The 19,721-nt window shown below is 34.0% G+C and overlaps 2 protein-coding genes across 3 annotated transcripts in view; one reads left to right on the top strand and one right to left on the bottom strand.

Moving 5' to 3' along the window:
* The window catches only part of LOC106114355 (hemocyte protein-glutamine gamma-glutamyltransferase), a 36,235-nt gene extending 22,736 nt beyond the window's left edge, over positions 1-13,499 (top strand). The window contains exons 1-15 of one of the 2 annotated variants that reach the window (XM_013307524.1): positions 958-1,087; positions 3,093-3,174; positions 4,310-4,440; positions 4,560-4,678; positions 7,189-7,321; positions 7,392-7,575; positions 8,020-8,237; positions 9,066-9,272; positions 9,649-9,868; positions 10,240-10,398; positions 10,648-10,768; positions 11,321-11,429; positions 11,822-11,982; positions 12,518-12,709; positions 13,110-13,499. In XM_013307524.1, coding sequence (XP_013162978.1) covers positions 3,104-3,174; positions 4,310-4,440; positions 4,560-4,678; positions 7,189-7,321; positions 7,392-7,575; positions 8,020-8,237; positions 9,066-9,272; positions 9,649-9,868; positions 10,240-10,398; positions 10,648-10,768; positions 11,321-11,429; positions 11,822-11,982; positions 12,518-12,709; positions 13,110-13,202 — 2,118 coding nt within the window. In that variant the 5' untranslated portion in view covers positions 958-1,087; positions 3,093-3,103 and the 3' untranslated portion in view covers positions 13,203-13,499. Of the gene's footprint in view, positions 1-957; positions 1,088-3,092; positions 3,175-4,309; positions 4,441-4,559; positions 4,679-7,188; positions 7,322-7,391; positions 7,576-8,019; positions 8,238-9,065; positions 9,273-9,648; positions 9,869-10,239; positions 10,399-10,647; positions 10,769-11,320; positions 11,430-11,821; positions 11,983-12,517; positions 12,710-13,109 lie in introns of those variants that run through there. The other variant, XM_013307523.1, reaches the window with a different exon arrangement.
* A 291-nt stretch (positions 13,500-13,790) lies between these two features.
* Positions 13,791-19,721, bottom strand: part of LOC106114002 (nicalin-1) — an 8,643-nt gene continuing 2,712 nt past the window's right edge. The window contains exons 4-10 of the mRNA XM_013307061.1: positions 19,286-19,438; positions 18,849-19,061; positions 18,341-18,562; positions 17,780-17,947; positions 17,257-17,350; positions 16,672-16,801; positions 13,791-16,133 (exon numbers count right to left, since the gene is read on the bottom strand). Coding sequence (XP_013162515.1) covers positions 15,992-16,133; positions 16,672-16,801; positions 17,257-17,350; positions 17,780-17,947; positions 18,341-18,562; positions 18,849-19,061; positions 19,286-19,438 — 1,122 coding nt within the window. The 3' untranslated portion in view covers positions 13,791-15,991. The remainder of the gene's footprint in view (positions 16,134-16,671; positions 16,802-17,256; positions 17,351-17,779; positions 17,948-18,340; positions 18,563-18,848; positions 19,062-19,285; positions 19,439-19,721) is intronic.

Here is a 19,721-nt window from a genome sequence, read left to right as displayed (position 1 = left end):
TTTTATTTTAATGCATTAAACCTGTATATCTGAATTATAAATGCAATATTTATGAGGTAAATTTTTAATAATATAACTATTACTTTGAAAAAGATTTCATAATTGTTAAATCTTTTACTCTTATGGTTTTTATTATTACCCACTTTTTAAAAAGTACCACAACTCATTATAAAACTATGTTACAAATAAGTATCGTAATAGTTATTTTATAATTACGTGGTCAATGACTATATCGTATAATTCCAGATACAGATACGTATAGGTTAAGGAAAATTTTAAATTAATTATAAAATTACTTTGAATAAATATCAGATATTTGTTGTTCAACATCTAATATATCTATATAAAGTACGTATTACTCATTACATATTATATTGTGCTGTCATCAGTGAAACTGTCTTCTATATTATGTTGCTTCCTATGATTCATACTTCATCAACACTTCGTAAAGGAGAAAATTTAAATACCTTAAAGACAAGATCATCGTCTGATAATTGCGCCCTCTATATGACTTTAAATACATAATAAAATTACTACACAATAAAATATCTTATCTTTTTATTAGATTAAGTAAATATTAAAATATGATTTTTTTATTAATCTATGTATAATTCGATAATATATTAAATTCATTCTGTATTTTCCTCTATAATAGTTGTGTTCAATATTTTTAGCGAAAAAATATAGTTATCTGAACTTTTTTTTACTACGCTCTTTTTTATTATAAATTAAGACACCGAATGAAATCTTATACTAGCAAGATAGTTTCAACTGTTCTACCAACTTTCTATAGTACAGTGATATAGAAAGGGACATCGGAAAGCGATCTGACAAGTCCTGTTATACTGAAAAAGTTCCGTATAACAGGACTTGTCCATGAAAAATTAAAATGATAGTGTTACTACAAATCCGGCGCCACAGGCCGTTTCTGATGATATACTCCGCGCGTCCCAAAAATCTGGCATCAGTTTTGCGCGCGCGCACCCACTGTTGACTTGTTTGTTCTGAAACTTGTCTATCATACGTTTCGATCAATAGTTTATACAGTGTTGTGCTGTGATTGTGTTTGTTTATTTGGCAGTAAAAGGTAATTTTTTTTTAAAATTATCGTTATAATAAAACAAAAGAAATGTTTTTAAACTATAAAAAATACCAATAAAAAATACATGAGTTGTTAAAACTCGTACTAAAATAAAACGTAACTTTAAGAACCCGAACTTCACTTTCATTAAATCTCTCTGTTTTTTTTGCGTTTACACAATTAATAAATTAAAAATTCTAAAGTGATGCCATAGTTACCGCAAAGTATTTGAAAAATAGTTATGCTTTTTTAAGTCTCCCGAAACACCGGTAGCTTTTCTCATTTTACTGGAAATATCTATAACTATACTTGTGTAGTAGGTAAATACTATTCCTAACTACATTCAGATCACGCCTAGGATATATTATTCAAAGATCGTACATACATTAACACTAACATGATTTTCTTGCCAAATCCAGCTTTCACTAGGAAAGTATTGTTATGCAAGACATACTAGTAAATGCGTTTTATTTATTTATTTATTTATTTAAGCACAACCACAACATATATATAACACACATACAACTTATCAAATGAATAGTATTAGATCTTATACATATGTAAATATTGGTGTACATAACATTTACAGAGGTATTTATTTAGGTAATAGTTTAAGGTTTTGGAAATTATTATAAAATAGTAGATTTTTTTTTATCTTTGTAATTATTCTATAGATATAGTTTTGACAACGCTATTAATTAAAGATTTAATTTTAAATGGGGGGTTTCGAAATCTTTATATTTATAATTCTTCTGTGAGTGTGTATGTCACTGAACTTCTCTCAAACGACTTGACCGATTTTGATGAAATCTTTTGTGTGTGTTCAAGGGGATCTGGGAATAGTTTAGATTCACAATTTTGTCCGCTGGACAAGGTTTTTTAAATTAATTTTAATCCCGCGCGGACGGAGTCGCGGGCGACAGCTAGTATTAATATATATATATATTTTTTTATTATATGAGCTTTTATTTAGCTACACCTGTCAAGATGTTTGTCGCCACATATTCCAAATTAAATGTGATTCACTTCTCGTTTAGAGCGTCAGTGGCTCAGCGGTCCAGCACTTGACTTGCAATCTGCGGGTCCTGGGTTCGAATCCCGCCATGTACCAATGTGTTTTACGATTTCCGATTTACATATGTACATTTATCCGACGTTCTTACGGTGAAGGAAAACATCGTGATGCAACCTGCACATATCTGAAGAAATTCAAAGATATGTGTGAAGTTAACCAACCCGCACTTGGCCAGCGTGGTTGACTATGGCCAAATCACCCTTAACTTAGGGTAGGCTCCGAGCCCCTCGTACCTATAGTGAGCTGATGATGATGATCACTCCTCGGTTACTGATTGAACAGATTTGCATACTATGACGATATAGTGCTGATCTGAGGATCTAGAAGGTGGTCATAGGAACTTCGAAATGTAACGACACAAACTCAAAGAGTTTGGGCTCGTTTTTAATAGACTTTATAATTATTTTAAATAACAAGAACATGATTTAAATGGGTTTCTTTTTTTTTTCTTTTATTTATCTTAATTTTTTCCCATATTATTTAATTTCAAATTAATTTAATTCACGGAATTTTATTGATGTTGGGGGAAGTACCAACCGCGACTCTACCCAACGTATTATTGTAAGTTTTAAACGTAGATGCAAATCTGTAGTCAATGATAGTAATGGATGCATTACGGTTTAGATCATCGCCTCAAATGCATTCTGCATGGTTAAAAATAAATTATTTGCACGCTAAATACACTATGACATAATCCATTATTATGTTTTCTAGGACACGCTGTATTTAATAGGTTTTACATTATCACGATTTCGAAGCGAAAATTATAACTTTTTTAGGCAAAGGCTTTTCCAATTCCTCTGCCAAAAATGACTTCGCTGAAATGGCGAAGCTACCTCTGTCCATAGACATCGAATTACTTATTATTAGTCCTATAACCTTTGTCAGAGGCCTATTTTGTAAACATGCTTTATGATAAATATATTTTTGTTTTAGATTTCTACAATATGGAACCTTTGCAAGTGGATGTCGTACATTTCTACCCGAGAGAGAACGCGCAGCCACACAACACTATCAAGTGAGTAATGTATTGCAAAATTACAAGATAACACAGCACAAGAATTCTCCAGACCTTAATAAATTGTCTAAATCACCGACTATTTGTAAATTTCGACACTTTACAATTGGACGACAGCAAAAAGGTCTTATACTCAAAATGGCTCGACAATTTGTGAAAAAAAGAAGATTAATAAATTTGTAAATGGCTGGTTGTAAATAATCTGTGGCTCGTTGGTCTAGGTGTATTCGGGTGCGAGAGGTCCCGGGTTCAAATCCCGGACGAGCCCAAGTTAATCTGGTGTTTGTTACATGCAAACTCTTCTTTTATCAACTATCTCTCTGAGTTGGTATTTTGTTATAAATCTAGGACTTTCTTTGGATTTTATTTTATAAGATTCTTCTTCGATTGTTTTATTTTTTAACCGACATCAAAAAGGCGGAGGTTTTCAATTTTTTTCAACTATTATGCTGCGATTTTTAACATTTTGACTCAATTTTGAAACTATTCAAGGTCATTGGAATTAGTTACTTCTTTAAATGTTTTACAGAATTATAATTATTCTACAAACAATTAATTAGTGTTGTACAAACAAAGCAATAAATAAGATTTTTTTTCAACTTTAATTGCGTTTGTTTTTTTTGTCGTTAATTTTTATTGCTTCTCAACAGGTTTAACTCACAACATGTTATAAGTACTGTCGATAACTTTAGATAACTTAAAATATTCTAGAGATAATAAAGCTAATCTTTGTCTGTCTCATATCGGGAATGTTTCCCTATAATGTATACAGGATGTCCCGTAATGAATGGATTATCACGAAACCCTACATATATGGGGGTTTTCTTAAAAAAATACTTTTTGTTACTTTACATTTATATCCATCACAGTATTAAATTATTGAAATTTGTTGTCTTTTTGGGGTCATATTAATTACACGGACTAAATCTAAACTTATTTTACGATGAAATTTTCCAAAAAATTTAAATTACTTAATTTGAGAGCCTCCTGTGAATAAAATATGTATGAAGATCTGTGTGTATTTCTTTTCTATTGTCGCCTAAAAGGTTGTAGTCTAAAAGGTTTGAACACTTTAAAGAGTAAGGGGTCTTAATTCTATTTCTCAGACGTTTTATATTTACTCTGTTATGTCTAGATTCGAAGTGATCAACGAAGAGAATCCTACAACTACGATCGTACGACGCGGTCAACCTTTCAATGGTGTTGTACGTTTCACGCGACCCTTTGATGAAAATGAAGACATCGTACAACTTATGTTCACACTTGGTAAGAACTATTACTAACTAGTTGTTCCTCGAGACATCGTCCGCGCGGAATTTTAAAAAAAAGTTAATTAGTAGCCATGGTAAAGTTGACTTCAATGGTTTGTAACCTTTCTTCAACAGGTGACAAGCCTCAGATGGACACACAAGGTGCGATGTTCATCCATCGTGATGCTGTTACAGACAAGCACACGTGGACAGCTAAGCTCCTAGACGTGCAGTCAGACACTGTCTCCTTTGAGGTTAGCATTTACCTACTTTTATATGATAAAATAGCGGTCGAATTAAAAAGATAGCCTGTAATATATCTACGTGCATCACCTTCCCAGTCCAGTCAAAATCATTCAATCCGTTCAGGAGATTGCCTCGAACAAATGCGGTCTTATGAAGAGACTTGCAGACAGACAAAAATTTTAAAAATTGCTTTTTCTTTTTTAAAAAGCAATTTTTAATGTCGAGGTCTTTAAATCCAAATGCTAAACTCGTTTATACAACAAACTAAGTATATTTAATAGAAAAGAACCAAATAGAACCTTTAGCATTTAACCGCGGAAAATCTTACAAATTCGACCTCGACTAATGTCAAATTGTAACCAACTTAAGTGCATTCACGTGGATGGAATTCTAAAATCTAATTACAGATTCATTACGGTTGCAACTGATAATATTTTTGTTGCATTTTTATATTAAACAGATTGTCTGTATGTCTGGTGTTTATCAGATTCACGTAGAAATCTGTGATATAAAAAACAAATTCATTTTATTATCAGATTTAATCTGATTACAAAAATAATAGATGCACAATTTGTCTCGAAGATTATTTTTTAATTTATCATTTAATCCAAACTCAAAATTTATAAATTAGATAAAATTCTACAAAGAGGCAATGTAATAAGGAATGAGAGGCAGAGTAATACGCATATGCAATTGCATATGTCTATGGGCAACGGTCACTTCGCTATATCAGCAATTTCAGGTGGCCGCTCGCTCGTTTGCCACCTTGTGATATAAAAAAAAATGAAGTACCGGACTGGGTATTTCCTCAAAATAATTTAAATGGTGAAATAACAAAATGGCCGCCATTTTGAACTTGATGTTCCTTTGTTTATATTCACGATTTGAACAATACTATAGAATTTTTGTTCAACAACTACTATTTTTTATATAATTCTAACTCAAAGTTAAGTATTTTAATTAATAATTAAATGTAATTAATATTGTTTGATCCGGTATAATTATCATTTGTAGGCTTACATCCTGTTTGATATTGCCAATTGTTTTTGGTAACATACAGACGACATATGTCTGGGATTTTAATTCACGAAGCATTGAATTATAATAATTATAATAAAGATATTCAATATATGACAAACTAGCTGTCGCCCGCGACTCCGTACGCGCGGCGTTGAAAAAATACTTAATAAGTAATCAACGTGTTCTCCCAGGCTATGTTTTACATCTCTCACTAGTTTACCAGTTCCAGAGATACCTTCAAACAAACAACCATGCATCTATCTTCATTCATATATATAATATTAGTATGATTTAATGAATAGGTACTATTCTTTTATCGCGATATCGATTTAATTTACAATTTAAATCACAATATTATTTAAAGTTAAATTAAATATTAGATAAGTATGAATATATTATAACTGGCCATAAAGCAAATGTTTTATTCATAAATATAGACAAGATATAACCAACCAGTAACAAAAAATGATGTTTGCAAATATACACAGACGTACTAAAAAGGTCGATAAATATGTCAATCGTCAGGTCAAAATGGCGGACGCGGGAACGTAAATTGTTAGTAATTTGAATATTATCGTTTATATGTTAAACGAAATCACTACAAATTATATATTTTATACTCGTCTTGGCTTAGCTTTAGTATTTTTTTATTATTATCTAAAAGTCTGGTTGTTAACGAAACTTAAATGCTTTTTTTATTTTTAAATCTTAAATGTTGCTAAACCCGTCTTAATATTTTTTTAAGTAACTAGCGGTCGCCCGCGACTCCGTCCGCGCGTAATTAAAAATAAAAATTGTAGCTTATGTGTTCTTCCAGAATTTTTTACATCTGTGCCAAATTTCAGGGAGATCCATACAAGCGTTCTCGAGATATCTTCAAACAAACATCCATCTAAACATTCGCATTTATAATATAAGTAAGAACTTACGTATGTAACAACGACTGTCAATATTCAAATCACATATCTCTGTTAAAATTAACATATTTTTTTTATCGGGCTAACATAAAATAAGTCCAATTATTAAAACAAGTCAATTGTCTAGACAAAAACGTACAAAAAAGAAGAAAACATTCCATAATTGGATACTTGGTATAGAAAATTAGACTTAATTATCAAGTTCTCATATTTTTTGTTATATAAAGTGCCAATTAAAACTTTATATTCGCCATTTAATATTAAACGTTGTTCACAATACTAGGTAGGACGTGTACTATCCATTACGAACTCTTTCTTCTCCTCACAGTGGACATAATCTACCTACTTTGCAAAGAAATGGTAACTCCGAGCCGCTATAAAGTTTGAATCATTTAATTTCTGGGGTAAAAAAAATTAAGTACAGCTAAGTACTATTACGTTGATCGGACCGGACCGAAATCTAGAACTACCGGTTCGAATCTGTTCTTACGTTGAAGGAAAACATCTTGCAACCAACACATATCACCGAAGAAAATTAAAAGATATGTGTTTTGTCAACCAGCCCACACTTTTTATTGCAGGTATCAACACCAATTACAGCCCCCGTGGGCTCGTGGGCTCTCCGAGTCGTCACCAGACTTAAGAGCACATCCACTAGAGCATTCTATGACTTTGACCAGGATATTTACATCCTTTTCAATCCATGGAATCCTGGTATGTATTCATGGATCAATTTAAATTACAAACATCAAGTTGCAAATCTAACTTTATAATTATACTTTAGATGACCAAACCTATATGGAAGACACTGATCTTCTGCAAGAGTATGTGCTTAATGACGTGGGCAAAGTGTGGGTGGGACCGATTAAGACCACGCGTGGGAAGCCTTGGTTCTACGGACAGTTTGATGCCGCGGTACTGCCGGCTTGTATGTTCATGCTGGATAGAGCTGAGATGCCGTTCCATCAGTGAGTAAATTAAATTAATTAATAAAAAAAATAAAATTAAAATAAATTTATCAGCGAACCTTAACGAGCGAGTTTACCCTTAGAGATCGGTGACTCGGGGGTTAAGCACTTGACTTGCAATCTACAGGTCCTGGGTTCGAATCCCGCCATGTACCAATGTGTTTTTTTATTTTCGATTTACATATGAACATTTATCCAACGTTCTTACGGTGAAGGAAAACATCTTGATGCTGCACATATCTGCGAAGAAATTCAAAGATATGTGTGAAATCAACCCTTAGTGAGGCAGCTTGGTTGATTATGACCTAGTCACTGACATAGGGTAGGCTCTGAGTCCCTCAGTAGGGACGTATAGTGAGCTCATGAAATTGATCTTCATTCATCCTTCAGTTCTTTTCAAAAGGCCAGTGGTTTTACAATTTAATTTGATGTTACTTGTATCAGACGCGGTGACCCAGTAAAGATGGCGCGTGTGATATCTCGTATCGTGAACTCTAACGACGACGCGGGAGTGCTGGTGGGTCGTTGGGACGGAGAGTACGAGGACGGTACCGCACCTTCCGAGTGGACCGGCTCCGTGGACATCCTGGCGCAGTACTTGGAGACGCAGCTGGAGGTGCCCTACGGACAGTGTTGGGTCTTCGCTGGAGTTGTTACCACTGGTAAGTGATTAAATTAATACATCTTATTTCAATATTATTACTAGTTGTGGCCCACGACTCCGTCTTAGTAAAAGTAGCCTATGTGTTCTTTTAGATTATTTCTTACATCTATTCCAAAATACAGCAAGAACCATGCAGCTGTTCTGAAGATACTTTCTAACAAACTCGTCTATCGTCTGGACTGGACTGGAATTAACAAGATTGTGAAAAAACCTATGGTCTACAAGACTATGTTCTACATCTATGACAAATTTCAGCGCAATCCATGCAGCTGTCCTGAAAATATCTTTAAACAAACATACATCCATCCATCCATTTGCATTTATAATATTAATAAGAAGTACGATATTAGTAAGATTGTATGTTAGCGTCCAACGATTATATTAATTAATTCTGCAGTTATTTAGACAATAACTTTATCTTGATGCTATATTTATGATCTTCCAATTATTGTTAGTTTTATGGTAAATTTGGAATATTTTTGGCTTACTTGTTCTTCTGTTTTACGATCATTGTCTCTCATCAAAATCAAGAACAATTAAGATAGTTTAAGTCAAAGGTTATCGCTGTAAGTGATCAAATAATTTTAGTTCAGTTTTAACATAATATTTAACTAAGATAGTTAACTGGTTTTACCTCTTATAAATGATAGGAAAGGGAAATGGATTTGGCAGAGCAGGGGAAATATCTGTGCGTCCCCTCCTCTGTCGGTTAAAGTCTACGAAATTTGGGCGAATTCATTTGTTTGCTTTGTTTCCCAATTTATATAACTAAAAAAATCTCCGTGACTTTGAATCGATTTAGGATTTTTTTTTATCATTTATCCAGTTTGCCGAGCCCTGGGTATACCTTCTCGTGTTGTCTCCAACCTTGTATCAGCTCATGATGCTAACAGTTCTTTGACTGTCGATAAATATTATACGGAGACAATGGAGGAGATGGATTACGACCCCAACAACGCTAATGGAGCTGACTCCATATGGAATTACCATGTGTGGAACGATGTTTGGATGGCGCGACCTGATTTACCACCAGGTACGAATAGAAGATAGTTTATGTTGAAAGAAATCATTTCATATATGACATACATTTAAGAACATAATTGGATCATTAAATCTAATAATTTAAAAAAAAAAACTTTATCTACGTTTCTCGTTAACAAAGCATTACTCGTTGTTTTCTGAGACCAAAATATCTGTATTAAACATATTGTCATCCCTGTTATGTTTGACGTAATAGAAAAAGAGAGCAATATGTTTTGGTCTTAGAAACCCATGGTAATTTATTCAATCGATTCAATAAGTAAAAAACTCATTAAGTCGATTACTGAGACATATTTATGCAGCTGACTGTACTTAGTTATATTCCAGTCCAACAAACCACTAAAAATTTCTTCACCAATTTGTGATAGGTTATGGTGGATGGCAAGCGATAGACGCGACACCACAGGAGACATCATCAGGTCTGTACCAGTGCGGTCCCGCGCCGCTGGAGGCCATCAAACAGGGTGTCATCGGCCTGGGGTATGATGTGGAGTTCATGCTAGCCTCTGTCAATGCTGACCTCATGCGATGGAGGAAGGACCCTGACGCGGAGACTGGATTCTCCATGGTCGACACTAATAATTACCAGTTAGTACTTTAAACATATATTAGATAAAATTTGTTACAGAAAGTTTATAACAACACAAAATTATGCTATAAATTCAACCAATAAAGATGCATCAAAAATTTCGAGACCTAAATGTACATAAAAATATTCATGACGCATGGTCATGTTAAAAATATAGCTCTCTCTCTCCTTCCTTCTTTTTTAATATTTTTTATCTCTATCATGTAACGAAATAAATGTGACGTAACCATAAAATTGTCGTTACCGTTTTCGAGTCGTTTCGGAGATATATAGATAGACAGACAGACCAATTTATACAAAATATGACATTTTTTTCGATATTACGTATATACAAACCAAAATTAATTTTAAAACAATAATTTCTTTGTAGCATCGGTCGTATGGTCCTGACAAAGAAGCCGTACGTGTTCGATCCTCTGGGAGATGAGGACAGGCAGGACATCACCGGAGAGTACAAGCATAGAGAGGGCACAGCATCCGAGAGACTCGCTCTTATGAATGGAGTACGTTACTCTGAGAGAGCTAAGAGGTAATACAACAATCTAGTAATATGCAATTGCGTGTTTATGGGTTACTTCGCTATTTCAGCGAATTAAGGTGGCCGCTCACGCGTTTGCTACATTATGATATAAAAAAACTAACTTTAACTATAAAAAATAACTCAAAAGTACCACAGAGAATAAAATATTTTATTTTTTACATAATTTTAAAAATTATAGGCAAAATGTAAATTGGTATTATTTGAGCAAAATATAATTTAAAGATGGCAACATTACAGATATTACGCGATAGCTGGCAACCTCAGTAATGATATCACATTCAACCTACGAGATATAGACACTGTCAACATCGGACATGACTTCAGGGTCACTGTCGACATTGAAAATACCTGCGGTCAAGTAAGTTCTTACATTATTTACTACACGTCGCAAGAGACAAAAATAAACTTAATAAGTAGTCTATGTGTTCTTCCAGACTGTGTTCTATATCTATACCAAATTTCAGCAAGGTCCCTGCAGCTGATTTAGAGATACCTTCTAACTAACATCCATCCATCCATCCAAGCGTTTGTTCACGACTCCGTCCACGCGGAATTAAAAAATAATAAGTAGTCTATGTGTTCTTCCAGACTATTTTCTATATGTATGACAAATTTCATCAAGATCCGTTCAGTTGTTCTGGAGATAACTTCATACATCCATCCATCTGAAACATCAATAGCCTAATGGATAAGTGTACGGATTTTCGATCACGAGGTCGAGGGTTCAAATTCTGCCATTAGACTATTGTCGTAAACCATGTCCTATCACAAGTCTAGACCTTACTTGGAATGGTTCAAGAAATATCTGCATATATTTAAAAAAATCCATCTAAACATTCGCATTTATAATATTAGTAAGATATTTTAGGTTCTTTTTTTTAAATTAAAACTTGTGTTTTAATTATCGTAGGGTCGAAACATAAAAGCAGCTCTGTCCGCTACCAGTGTGTTCTACAATGGTGTTAAATCAGAGGTCGTTAAAAAGGTGGAAGGAAAAATCTTCGTAGGACCAGGAAAACGTAAGTTTTATATCGTGTTCAATTATCGTTGGTTTCTGAGACTAGAATCTCTAAAATTTGGTCTCAGAAACCTACAGTTAATCATCTAACACCTACAAACAGTCTTTACGTTAGTAATGGTGAACTTAAGTGTCAATTTCTGATACTAAATCTACACTTAGGGAGTTCCGTTAAAACGCTAAGTCAATTTCTTGTTCTTTTAGGAAGAAAATCCGGCACTGTGCCGGTGTACTGGCACAACACTAGCCTTACTTAAATATCGACGTTTATGTCCCCTCACTAATCATTCTGACAAGGATTCTAACAAATAATGTCTAAAAGTAAATAGAAAAAGCAATCGCGTTCGCTAGATTTAGTGGAAAAAAGGTCTAAATGTATATCAAAATTGACAGGCGAACAAATCAGTATTTTGGTGAAAGCTGACGAATATCTGCCCAAGTTGGTGGAGTACTGCAACATGAAGATCTCCGCGATGGCCATTGTCGACGAGACCAAGCAGTCCTGGGCTGATGATGATGACTTCCAAGTTCTTAAACCTACCATCAATATCAAGGTAACATCTTACACTAAGTAACATCTTTATATCTTGAAATGTTCGTATATTTTTTTAACAAAAAAAAATGGGACCTACCAACTAATACTATCTACAGACTAAAAAAAAATGTCAAAATCTGAGCATCTGAAGTGGAGTTATGTAACATACAAAAAATGCAGACGAATTAACCTCCTTCTTTTTGAAGCCGGTTAAAAAGTCCTGTCAAAAATAACAACATAACTCACCCCCGTAATCCAGAGGAGTAGACAGAGACTAAATACCTCCATTTGGCACACTCCTGGCACACCTTACTGCCGCCCTTCTATCATTCTGTATAACTTAGTTTCTGAGACTAAAATCTCTGCATAAAACATATCGTCATCTTTATCATTATTGACAAAACAGGAATAACAATATATTTTAAAAGGAGATTTCGGTCTCAGAAACTCACGGTTAGTCTACTCGGTACAACTTCTACTATAGACATTCTTTTAAATCCCCTGATGACAGTACAGTGTTGCCATAATAATATTTATTCCCCTTTTATTTCCAGTTCAATGAGGATCTGATCATCAATCAACCAAGTTTAGCAGTACTATCATTTGTGAACCCGCTGGACCGCGCGCTGACCTGCTGCGAGTTCCGCGTCACCTCCTCAGCTCTGGAGGGACGCACCACACGTATCGCAGCACCTGACACACCTCCACATGCGGCTGTCACTGCTGAACTGCCTTTTCAACCTAAGGTTATCTTATTAGGAAACCTAAACCTATTGTATAATACTAGCTGTCGCCCGTGACTGTCCGTGTGGGAACATACTTTGTAGCCGATGAGAATATGTTCTACATCTATGTCAAATTTAGCGAGATCTATGCAGCAATTTTGTAGATATTTTCTAACATATATCCAATCATAAGTCCAGCAATTCCTATTTATGATGCCACTAAAGGTAGTCCTTGAGGATGTAAAAAAAAATAGTAGCCTATGTGTTCTTCCCGACTATGTTCTACATCTATGCCAAATTTCATCAAGATCCGTTCAGCCGTTCTGGAGATAACTTCAAACAAACATCCATTCATCCATCTAAACATTGGCATTTATAATATTAGTAAGATTTTAAATCAAATTTCTTTATTTTTTTACAGAAATTGGGTACAATTAATATAATAGCAACATTCAAATCTTTGGAACTGAAAGACATCACCGGAGCTGCGAGTCTTGAAGTAATGGAAGGATAGACTTGTATTGTATTTATTAAGACTGACAAGAATATGTCTTTAAAATATTATTATTCATATTTTATATGTTTTAAGAGAGATTTTTTTTTAATTTTAATTTTATTTTTGAAGTGAAACTACATTTTTTTCGCAAATTTTACGCCATCTGTATGGCAACATTATATAAACGGTAGCTTTTGTTGTACGCAAATAGATTTAAGCTTGTAATTTAAACATTTATAACTTTATTAAGATGCAGAGATTAATATTTTTATACGAATATTTGTTAATATAATTCAAATAAATTTATTAAAGTTTTTAAAATGTTTTTTTTTTCTTCTCTATGTATTTTGCATAACGAAATAAATTATAATTCAAGGTCATAGTCGAATATTTGGTAAGTTATCGGAACAACATAAAGTGCATTTGCTTCGAAGCAATTCCATAGAGCTTCAAAAATGTATAGAACTGACAATAACTTAAGTCACGTGATTGTTGCGCGTCAGTTCTATAAATTTTTGAAGTTCGTTATGGAATCGCTCCAGAGCGAATGCACTTGTTCTAGCCCAGCAAAATTCTATTAACTATTTTTAAGAAAAAAAAAACAAATAAAGTCAGAAAAAAAAGGTTTATTTCAATTCCATGCAATGTACATATTTTATACATTCAACAATCAGCGCAAAATGTACTTGTAAGAGTTTACATTGAACAATACATCTACAAAATATTTTGTTTACCAATTTCTTTCATCATCAGCTCACTATACATCCACACTGAGGGGCTCAGGGCTGCCCTATGTCAGTGACTAGACCATAGTCAATGCTGGGCTAATGCGGGTTGAATTCACACATATCTTTGAATTTCTTCAGATATGTGCAGCATCACGATGTTTTTCCTCACCGTAAGACCGTTAACTAATTTATTTATTAAATATGATTTTGTATCAGTATTTGAGACAATGCAAACTCAAATAATAATTAAAGGACAAAGAAATAATACAATTATATAAAAAAAATTGCCAAACACATAACACTGTGGCATATGGTAACTTTGTAGCTATGTCACCGTCAAATTGTTAAATTCCATAACCATTACAATAGACAATTTGTAATCCGTACAGATAAAATAAAATTTGACAAATCAATATCTTTATAATCTGACGTTTACAATCTGACGGTTAAAGCTACACATTTCTGGCAACACTGTCTAAAAGCGACTTAAAAAAAGAACATTCCTACCCTATATTTTTATAGCTCATATGAAATGACTTAAAATAAGTGCATTCTTCAATCGACTAAGAATTTTTAATACAAAAAAAATCTACATCTGTGAAGTTCATTGGAATATTCAAATTACAAGAAAAAATGTATTCATACAAAAAATAAAAAACTAAAGAGTGAATTATTATGCTTCGTGTATACTAAATTAAGTAAAACAGAAATATATTAATTTATTTTGGTAAATTAAATAATGTAATTATAATAAGACATATTTAAAAAGAAATAAAGTGACATTGCATGAAATATTGAAAAGCAAAATTAATAATTCACAAAGATTTTGTTGAATACTAGCTAGTTGATAAATAAGCGGAACATATTGTTCGTAATAACTTAAACTTAAGTTATATCCACACAACTTAAAACTTAAGTGAGCATCTCACATATTTACTGTTATATTGATGTGGAAGTTATATACTTTACTGTCAAAGGAACTTGGAGAGAGGACGGCGAAATAACAAAAAAATATACAAGTTTTATTTACAGAAAGATTTTACCAAAATTCATCCGATGCATTCAAATCATATTGCTTTTTTTTACCTTAATTAATAACCATTTATTTGCCTTAATTATTTACGAATTAAAAAAAACTCGTATCTATGACTCGGATTTGAGTTTGTATTTCTTTGATGCTGTAACAAATGTATGTAAATGTACAGTTGATGCAATAAATTATAATCAAATGAGGATAAGTGAGACTCCAAAGGATATTTTTCTAACTTATAGAGGTTTATCTTTAACCAAAGTTTCTTGCTTATGATGTCGTCTGTCAGAATAATGACTCTAACCTATTGAAATTTATTTTATATAGGTTTTACTACCGTTGGATTTGACGTAAGCTTTTGATATGGTCAATCATGATTTTTCATAAATAAATAGATATAAAAACAAATAAAAGTACGTAGTTTGTACTTTATTTAGAAATTTAAAGTGCATGCAATAAATTTTAAACAAAATAATAAACACGAGTAACAAATTTGAAGACAAATTATCTAGAGTCCCTCAAGGTACCAACTTTGGACCACAACTATTTTCTATCATCTTTCATAAAATATCTATAATAACAGATTTAGAAACTGAAAATACTATGTCAAAGCCCAAATCTAAAGAGTATTAGATTTTTAATAAAGTGTACTACAAAATACAGTATTGGATAGTTTAGCCTTCTCTTTACTTGGGGTGAAAAAGTTAGTTTTTTTAATTGGATCAACTGTATAATTACAAATTCACTAAAATTAAATAAACATTGTTCAACTCTTATAATATATTTCTCTGTGTGCGATATTGAAGCTGAATTGAACACATTGCCTTAATCCAAGTAAAAAAAGGTAAAGAAAGGAATTAAGTAAGAGATAAATATGAAAAAGACAATTCAATCAATGGAAGCCTACTGTCAACAAATAACCTTGTTAATAATACGATAATCACAAAAAAATGCTTAATTTCTAATCATTGTCTTTTAATATTTGCGAATGATAAAACAACCTTATCCCAATCAAATAGAGTTCAAAATCGCACACAGTATTTATAAAACTAATAAACTTTAGCCTTGCCCGTTACAAATTTAGCATATTCTTCGTAAAACTTTGGGAACATTTGTATAGCGAAATATACTAAACTTAAATATGCAACTATCGCTAGAGTTAAGATGAGATCGAACACTGCTGGTTTCACGCTAAAATAGACAAAAAAACATTAGTTATAAGTTTAACTGAGAGGCAGAAATATTTCTAATAAATACTCTAACCAAATATTATTTAACTAGCGGTCGCCCGCGACTCCGTCCGTGCGGAATTAAAAAAAAAAACATAATTAGTAGTCTATGAATTTTTCCAGACTATGTATGTATCCTAAATTTCATCAAGATGTGTTCAGGCGGTCTGGAGATACCGTTAAATATCCATCCATCCATCCATCTAAATTATATTACAACTTATAATATTAGTAAGAAGTAAGATTAGTAGCAGATTGCTTTTTTTAGCTTTTATATCTTTACAAGTCACGAATAAATATAGCAAATATTTTTTAATTAATAAGTGACCCCCTAATAATATTCGGGACCCCTCAGGGGGTCATAATTCTTCAGAAAGTAATTCATTGCCAAATAAATGTAGGAAATAATATTTAATTAAAAAAGGTACCCCCCTGTGTATAAGTCTTTGCCACCCCCCAGGGGGTCAAATATTTTAAATATATGATATAAAATAACTAACCTGTACACATATAGTAGATTTCTGAGCGGCGAGTACAGCACGTACTCCGGCTCCCGCTTGTCCACTGTGTGCGTGCTCATCGTCACGTCCACGTAGCGGGACAGAGCCTTCTCCAGCGCTCCTGTCACACCTGTCACGTCACAACAATCAGTTAACAGTGGTAGAGCCCGCTTTAACATCTTCGCATGAATTGGCCCGGCTCGCCCGGTGAAATACCACGACCACACAGAGGATAGGCGTCAAGTGGAAGCTATTCCACGTACAGTCTGAAGAGTGTGCGTCCCTGAGGCCTTATTTAGTCCTCTTTCCCTTCCCAACCTTTTTCTTATAACGAAATGATGGGAAGTGGAAGTGGACTTTCCGGATGAGAGGATGCATAGGAAGGGAAAATATTTTCTTTCTGTGCATCCTCTTCTCCGTCGATTAAAGTTAGGCAACGCATATGCAATTGCGTATGTCTATGGGCAACGGTCACTTCGCTATATCAGCGATTTCAGGTGGCCGCTCGCTCGTCTGCCACATTATGATATAAAAAAAAACTCAATCGACTTCCAATCCAGTACAGTGTCGAGTTTTTTTTATCACCTGAATTTTGTGGGGTCGTTGTGATGAGATGCGGCGCGCGAGGCTGCGACGACAGATATTCATACCAGTGTCTGACCGCAGCTTCGTCTACATCCTAAAAAATATATACAACATAATATTGATCTTAATCTTACATCTTACTAATATTATTTGGATGGATGGATTTATGTTAGAAGGTATCTCCGGAACGTCTGCACGATCTCGTTGAAATGTGGTACAGATATAAAACATAGTCCGGAAGAACATATTTTCCTGCGGATTGAGTCGCGGGCAACACGACGAGCTAGTCTTACTAATATTATAAATGCGAATGTTAGGATGGATGGATGGATGTTTGTTTGAAGTTATCTCCAGAACTTCTAAACGAATCTTGATGAAATTTGGAATACATATAGAACATAGTCTAGAAACACTACTATTTTTATTTTCGCAGGGATAGTCGCGGGCGATAGCTAGTTTAAAACAAATATGTACTACATGAGAGAATTGTGAGGTCATATTTAATTCAATGAGTTATACTCACGAGAGCGTCATCGTACAAGGCTGCATCCTCATCGTTGACCTCATCCGTGAGGTTGTATATATGTGAGGCGAGCGCGCGTGCGGTCACCTTGATGTTGTTCACGAGGTGCTTCAATGATTCCTCTGATGGAGTATCCAGGATCGTGTTGCGAGCTGGCTCTTTGTGACTCTGAGGAAAGTGACATCAGTTCAGTGGACCATTATTATTGTTTTTACCCTACTTTCAACTAGGATCGGAATTATTGAATGTGTATACAAGTTGTAGGACAGTCGAATACCGATGGCTCAGGGGATAGGCACTTGACATGCAATCTACAGGTTCTGGGTACGAATCCAAATGTAGCGATGTGTTTTTTCGATTTATATATGTACATTTATCCTACGATTTTTTAGTGAAGGAAAACATTGTGATGCTGCATATATCTGTGAAGTAATTCCAAGATATGTGAAGTCAGCCCGCATAGGACCAGCATGGTTGTCTATGGCCTAGTCACCAAGTAACTTAGGGTAGCTCTAACAATTTTTTTAAAAGTACCCACATTTGAAATCTTTTCGGCTATACCTGTAATGAACTAAGTGTAAACGCAGTCATCCGTCTTATGCTGAACCTCTCATGATGCCAGGCCAGGAGTTCGTCTGCCAGGTTGATCTTCTTATGCACGACGGGCACGTTGAGTCGTGCACGTAGCGAGTGCGCCGCGCCGCCAGCTTTCGGAGGCTTAGATACATGCAGGTTCAGATTCTCTGATGATATTGAATCCAGGCACAGCACGAAGGATACATCCTGGAATTAAAAAAATTATCTGTGCTGTTTCAAATAAAATAAAAACATGACATTTTTATGCTGGAATTCTTAAATCATACAACATATGTAGAAATCAACTTTTTCTAAAATAAAAAGCGCCAAAAAAAATCACGACTATGACAAAATATTCAAATAGCATACAAATATATTTTCATATATTCTGTAGGATTGTTTTTATTATTAATAGACTAAGAAATCTATATGTTTACTTTAAGGACCTCGTGACAGTTATGTCCCCCTTACAAATAAAAATTTTCAAACTCACCTGCAGTAACGAAGCATCAGTAACATCCAATTGTTCCTCCAGCCACTTCTTTGTAGCAAAATAGTTGAGCGAATGTCCAACAGAGGTCAACACGAACAGCAACGAGGGTGCACCACGAACAGCTACACTCGAGTACAAACGCGAGAAGATTCTAGCCAATTCTAGAACTGCTACTGCACCTGACGCATTTGAATCCGCACCTTGTGCTAACTCCTGTCAAAATATATGATTTACAGCAAAAAAAAAAATTAAAAAAAATTGCTACAAGTAGTGAAAAAATAATTACAACAAACACATTAGTTCTTACAATTCTTCACTATCTGACATTTCCCATAAAATTAAAAAAAAAATAGTTAATGCATCTGTCACGTGACACTTGGTGTTTTTAATTTTTTTAATCTACATTTAAAACAGTATAATAAAACAATAAAACTCACAGGCACAAGTCCGGCTGCGTCATAATGTGCTGCAATAACTATAGTCCGTGCTTCTGACCTGCCCACCAGCTTGCCATGCAGCGTCACCGGCTTTGAGTCCAGTTTCTGTGGAGCCGGTGCTGTTACCACTGGAATGGAAACGAGTCTGTCAAACTAAATGTCACATAAGCATAGATTATATAATGACAAAATTGATTTTGAAGCCCCATTAGCCTAATGGTTAAGGGTACGGATTTCCGATCACAAGGTCGAGAGTTCGAATCCCGCCATTAGACTATTGTCGTAAACCATGTCCTAGCACAAGCAAAGAGCTTAGTTGGAATGGTTCAAGAAATATTAGGAAATTTGCAAAAAGCTAATATTTAAAAAGAAAAAAAAATTAAGTGCATTTACATTACAGTTTAATTATTATCTGTAGGTGTATACTTTCAGTTTT

This window comes from Papilio xuthus, unplaced genomic scaffold (assembly GCF_000836235.2).
Source record: "Papilio xuthus unplaced genomic scaffold, Pxut_1.1 DF828142.1, whole genome shotgun sequence".
Classification (NCBI taxonomy): Eukaryota; Metazoa; Arthropoda; class Insecta; order Lepidoptera; family Papilionidae; genus Papilio; species Papilio xuthus.
The sequence above is the reverse complement of the archived record's forward strand: the minus strand, read 5'-3'. Positions and strand labels throughout refer to the sequence as shown.